Here is a 5,469-nt window from a genome sequence, read left to right as displayed (position 1 = left end):
TCTTCGCGTTCTTCAATCCAGAGCAGGAACATGTATCTCCGGTAACTGGCAGGCGGTTAAGGTGAGATCAGCGTAGTAACTGTCACTGTACTGCAGACTGCCTGTACTCATCTGCAAAGAGCTGGTGAAGGATGTCGTACACAAGAGGCTGGTCTCTAGAAAGAAGATATTTGAGGAGCAGCCTTGTCTCCGGAAAACTCACTCCGAATGTCCTTTAATGGTAGGTCCTGCGCCGTGCCTTCCCGGGGGCGCCCCCTCTCCCCCTCCCAAGCAGATGGTGAACATCAGGAGGCGTGTGCACCTCCTGGGGGACAGGCCTGCACATCTTTCCCTCATCAGCACCTGGGGACTGGTGTGGTCTGCCTGTGTGCTCCTCAGCTGTGCGCCCCGGCTCAGCACCGCCTCCTCGGCTGGCTGCTGCCTCCTCCCCGGTCCCTCTTCCCCTGCCAGCGCTTGGCATTGCCAGCTCTTCTCTGGCTGCTTGCAGCAGCCTGATGACCACCAGGCCTCCTCGACACTTGCTTTTCCTCTTTCTGGGATTTTGCTCCTAGTGTTGCCCAAGTTCATTGTCAGAAACACACCTCCGATTCTATGCCACCCCTGCCTTGTCTCCAGGACAAAACCCACGCTCGATAGCATTGCCCAGGAGGAGACCTGTCTCAGGTCCCTGGGAGGTTCTAGGCCTGGCCCCTCGTGCTCTGTCCTGTCCCTGCACCTGGCTCCCACTTTGCTCTCACCTGGATTCCATCTTCCCACCTTTCCACGTGTTGTGCGGTCACACCTCCTTCATGTTCCAGTTCTCAGGCCACCTCTCAGCAGCTTTCCAGGCTCTGGCTGCCTCCCTCCCGCGGCCTCCCTCCCGCAGCCTCCCTCCTGCGGCCTCCTTCCCGCAGCCTCCCGCTGCACCAGCTTCTCCACCCTCTGGTGTTTCCTGGGCCTGGAACTCAGCTGGTGGTGGGGGTGGAGGTTATTGAGCTCAGTCTGTCCCTTGTAAGACTGTCTCTGGTTCACATCTGTCCTCAGGGGCCTGACCTTCGGAGAGAGAGAAAGCAGGTCAGTCCTTACCCAGGTGGCTCTGGTGGAGCCCTGCTGGGAGGCGTCAAGACAGTCTGGGCAGGAGGGCCGGTCCTGCTGGGCCACCGCAGGCGGAGGTGTGCCTGTGGAAGGCTCCTGAGGCCCCAGAGCCCCGCTCTTGCTGTCCTTTGGAGACACCGTAGACTTTGGCGAGCTTGGCTGGCTGATGACTTTTTGTTGGGATGGGCAGGATGGTCTAGTTAAATTCTTTAACATTTTTTCATAAATAATTAAAGAGCAAGATTTGATTTTCCTGTGGTTTTTCTGACATCACTCTGATACTGCTAATACAAATGAAAACCCTTTGCTCAATTTCAAATTGCAGAAGGAACAACGGGTATTAGTCACGTCTAGTGTGTGTGGGCACTCAGAATGCTAATTACTGCCTTCGGAGGCCAGACTCACGTGGTTATTTTATTTGTAGGAAGAATTAATATGGATTAAAGGGTGTTCACTTACTGCATCCCTGCCTGGAAAATGTCAGCTTCCGCTCTGGTGTGTAACACTGAAATCTCTCCTGTCTTACATGCTGTGCGATTAGTGACATGTCGATCCATGATGTGTCGGTGAGCGCGGCTGAGACGCAGGCCATCATAGATGAGGCCCTGGGGCTGCGGAGGAAGAGGCAGGCGCTGACGGTGCGGGAGAAGGAGCCGGACCTGAAGCTGGTGCAGCCTATCCCCTTTCTCACGTAGGTGGTCCGTGCCTCTGGGGGCGCTGGGTCGGCTGGTGGGCCCTGCACAAGGGTGAGAGCCTGACGCCAGGCTGTGGCGTGGGTGGAGCTGGGGCACGTTGACAGACGGCTGGAGGCGTGTAGACTACTTTCTGACCCACAAGAAATAGTGGGGCCCCTCCAGGGAGGCCCAGTCTAAATCCCAGAGGGTGGCAGCAGAGAACTGTCCCATGTTTTAAAGATCTGACTTGTGGGGAAGGAGCTTTTCAGTGAGTCAGTGAGTCTGAAGGGGCCTGAGGCTGAGATGCTACAGGGCTTCTGATGGGGTGAAGGGGAGGCAGGGGTTGCCAGGCCCCGCCCCTGCCCCAGCTGCTCCCCCTCAGCTGTGTTAGACTCAAGATTTTGTCAGTAACGACGACCACAGACCATGACAGCTCTCCCTGCCCTCGGGAGGTGGTGACCGCGGCGCTGGCCGTCTCTCTGCAGCTGGAAGTGCCTGGGAGAGAGTCTGCTGGCCATGTACAACCACCTCACCACCTGCGAGCCGCCGCGGCCCAGCCTCGGCAAGAGGGTGGACCTGTCTGACTACCAGGACCCCAGCCGGCCTCCGGTGTCCGCGGTGGTGGTGACGCCGGTCGGCGCGGTCCCGCCCAGCCCCGTCAGTGCCAGCTCCTCCATGACCGTGGCGGAGCCTGTGCTCGCCTACTCCCCCGTGGCCACAGCCAGCTTCCCGCTGCATAGCCCCGGCCTGCTGGAGACCGGCGTCCCCCTGGGTGAGCACCCCCCGGGCTGGCTTCTGGGGGGACCGGTTTGCTGGGCAGGAATGATCTTGGGCTGTTTGGGTCTCTCAGAGGGACAGGTCCTGCTCATCCTCCCGGTCTGAGGTTTAAGCAAGAGGCGCTGGACCCCAGGGGAGTCTCTCCGCCTGCTCTGGGGGCTGCTCCTCGGGGGCCCCCTCCTCAGGGACGGCCAGGGCTCAGGATGCAGCTCCCGGGCCCCTCAGCCCCGGCCGAGTCCTGGCAGAAAGGCTGCTCTTCCTGCTGGGCTGTGAGCCGCAGGTCCCTCTGCTGGTTCTGCTCCGTTGCCGGCCAGGCTCCACAGCGCTCAGCACTGCCACCCCAACAGCCCGCGTTCTTCGCCTTCACAAGGGGTCGGCAAAGTCCCCACCACACGTGCTAGAATCGTTGTGAATGGACGGATGGATGGATAGATATATCATTCCATACCACCTCTTACCAACTTTTATTGCCATTGGAATTGTAAAACATTTCAGACAAAAACTCCCAGGCCTTTTCTTGATTTTCTGTGTCACGGAAAAAAGCTTCTGAGTGAACACACCTGCAGTTGTTTCTACCTTTTTAACTTAGTCACACATGACTCCTCTGCTTTCTGTATAGTTCACGTGATTCACGCACATGGCATCATCAGGTGCTCAGGCTGGACAGTGGGTGGAGTCAGTGTGACTGCTACTTGCTCTGCCCCATCCCAGGCTCATCCGCGAGGCCACAGAGGCCCCTGCAGCCCCCCGGCGTGAAGGTGGGGGCGGGGAATGCTTGGCTCGAGACCCTGCTGTTCTGTAGCCACGGAGAGTAGTCTGGAGATCTGCTGTGGGCTCTGCGGATTTGAGAGGGTGTGGGGATTGAAAGTAACCTTGCTCAGGGTGCTGCTCAGGAAGAGTGGGACATGGCTTGAGTGTTGAAGACGATAGAGAGGAAGCAAGCGGGCAGAGGCTGAGAGAGGGACCCGCGCCTGTGTGCAGTCAGTCCTCTGCCCCGTGTGACGGCGATTCGCACTCTTTGTGAAGGCGACCTGTCTGCAGGAGATAAAGCCAAGAAGGGAGTGAAGCGGAAGAAAATTCCGGAAGAGAACGGGGAGACAGCGAAGCGGCGGTCTGCCCGCGTCCGGAACACCAAGTGCAAAAAGGAGGAGAAAGTAGACTTCCAGGAGCTTCTGCTGAAGTTCTTGCCGCCCAGGTACAGTCACGCTTCTCTGATTTGCCGACTCACCAACTTCCTGCCCGCTGCCCCCACCCCCGTTTCTCCTCCACTGCCGCCCCCCGGCACCTCCTGTTTTCCCATAACATGTGCCAGTGACCACAGCACAGCTCTCCCTGGATCGGGGCCTCGGGTGCTTCTTGTTCTCCTGCCTTGGGACTTCCTGAGGGCAGCATTTTGGAAGACAGGCACTTCCGGGCCCTCAGGGACGAGCGGTTCCGGAGCTGGAGGCGACCCACTCGGGTCCCCGTGCACTCACACCCGCTTTCGGGGGCCGGGAGGGGGGTGGGGGGCTGCTGCGTCTGCTTGGCCTGCCCCTCCAGGGTCAGCATGCTCGCTCTCCCCCGCCCCTAGAAGCCTTCCTGACGCTGCCATGGCAGTGAGTGAGTAGCAAGAATTCAGGGGTCGGATGTGTGGCGTGGCTTCTGTGACTTGGGTGTGTCCTGCAGGCTGAGGAAACTGGACCCCGAGGAGGAAGATGACGCCTTCCACAGCTACGAAGTCCAGTCGGAAGCCAAGCTGGAGAGCTGCCCGAGCACTGGGCCTCAGAGGCTGTCCTTCGACTCGGCCACATTCATGGAATCTGGTAGGAGGTCCCCCCCCCGCTCCCCCCCGTGGTCACTCCTTGTGGGGCTCTTCCTCCTTCACCCTGGAGCCTGTTCAGTTTTCTCCTGGGAGAGGGGATCTGGTGTTTTAAAGTGTGGTCAGGGGGCTGCCTGGACTTGTCTGGGGCCTGAGCTCCATGGCCAGCTGGGAGGTCTGTCCATGCTCACACTTGATTCTGCTTCCTGCGGGCCGTGGGCTTCAGGTCACACCCAGGGCGGGCTCTGCGGTCAGTCTGCCCGACCCCACTCCTGAGAGCACCGCGGTGCCAGGCACCAGGCTCTGTGTGTGCACAGTCTTGCTAGTGTGCACGGCAGCGCTGGGAGGCCAACCCTTTAGTGCCCATCTTACACCTGGAGGTTCAGAGAGGCCTGCTCAGCCGGTGAGGGCTGGAGCCAGGGGTGGGACCCCTGTGTGGAGCACACGGGCTCTCTTCTGCTCCCACCCGCCCCCGCCCATCTCCTCTCGTCCAAAGAAAACGGGAGACCCTGGCACAGAGGCCTTTATTCAAGGCAGGGTGTCTCCCTCCCCCGCAGAGAGGCAGGATGTGCACACGTTCCTGCTGGAGAACTTGACCAACGGGGGCATCTTGGAGCTGATGATGCGCTACCTGAAGGCCATGGGCCACAAGTTCCTGCTGAGGTGGCCCCCGGGGCTGGCGGAGGTCGTGCTCAGCATCTACCACAGCTGGAGGCGGCACAGCACCAGCCTGCCCAACCCGCTGCTGCGGGACTGCAGCAACAAGCACATCAAGGTGGGCGGGCGGGCCCGTGTCAGACTGGGCCCAGGGGTGGGCTCAGGAACCTTCAGGGGATGGGGCTGTTGCTGCCTTGCGCCTGTTTAGCTGCATTGACTTCTGGGCCTGGAATGTGGGCCCCTGGGAGTTTGAAGCAGGAAAGCATGGAACCTGGCTTGTGGCTGAGTGGAGGACACCGTGGGAGTGAGAGTGGGCACAGGTTCTCAGGAGGCTGTTGCTCAGGGAGCCCTGGCGGCGCAGCGGGTGGGGTTCTGGAGGCAGAACTGACAGGATGAACTGAATGGAGGTGAGGGGTGAGACGGGCGGACTCCTAGGGCTGGCTCAAGCCTGGCCTCGTGGCAGGGTGTGTTAGAGAGGCTTGGGGAAGG

At 60.1% G+C, this 5,469-nt stretch overlaps 1 protein-coding gene across 1 annotated transcript in view; it reads left to right on the top strand.

The window, feature by feature from the left end:
• Positions 1-5,469, top strand: part of CABIN1 (calcineurin binding protein 1) — a gene marked incomplete at its 3' end in the record, with an annotated part of 49,750 nt that overhangs the window by 7,477 nt on the left and 36,804 nt on the right. The window contains exons 7-12 of the mRNA XM_023748467.1: positions 22-61; positions 1,616-1,765; positions 2,234-2,520; positions 3,552-3,720; positions 4,191-4,327; positions 4,881-5,098. Of these exons, the coding sequence (XP_023604235.1) occupies positions 22-61; positions 1,616-1,765; positions 2,234-2,520; positions 3,552-3,720; positions 4,191-4,327; positions 4,881-5,098 (1,001 nt within the window). The remainder of the gene's footprint in view (positions 1-21; positions 62-1,615; positions 1,766-2,233; positions 2,521-3,551; positions 3,721-4,190; positions 4,328-4,880; positions 5,099-5,469) is intronic.

The sequence above is a fragment of the Myotis lucifugus genome, unplaced genomic scaffold (genome assembly GCF_000147115.1).
Source record: "Myotis lucifugus unplaced genomic scaffold, Myoluc2.0 scaffold_1421, whole genome shotgun sequence".
NCBI classification, from domain to species: domain Eukaryota; kingdom Metazoa; phylum Chordata; class Mammalia; order Chiroptera; family Vespertilionidae; genus Myotis; species Myotis lucifugus.
Note: the sequence above shows the minus strand (reverse complement) of the source record. Positions and strands in the feature narration are given on the sequence as shown.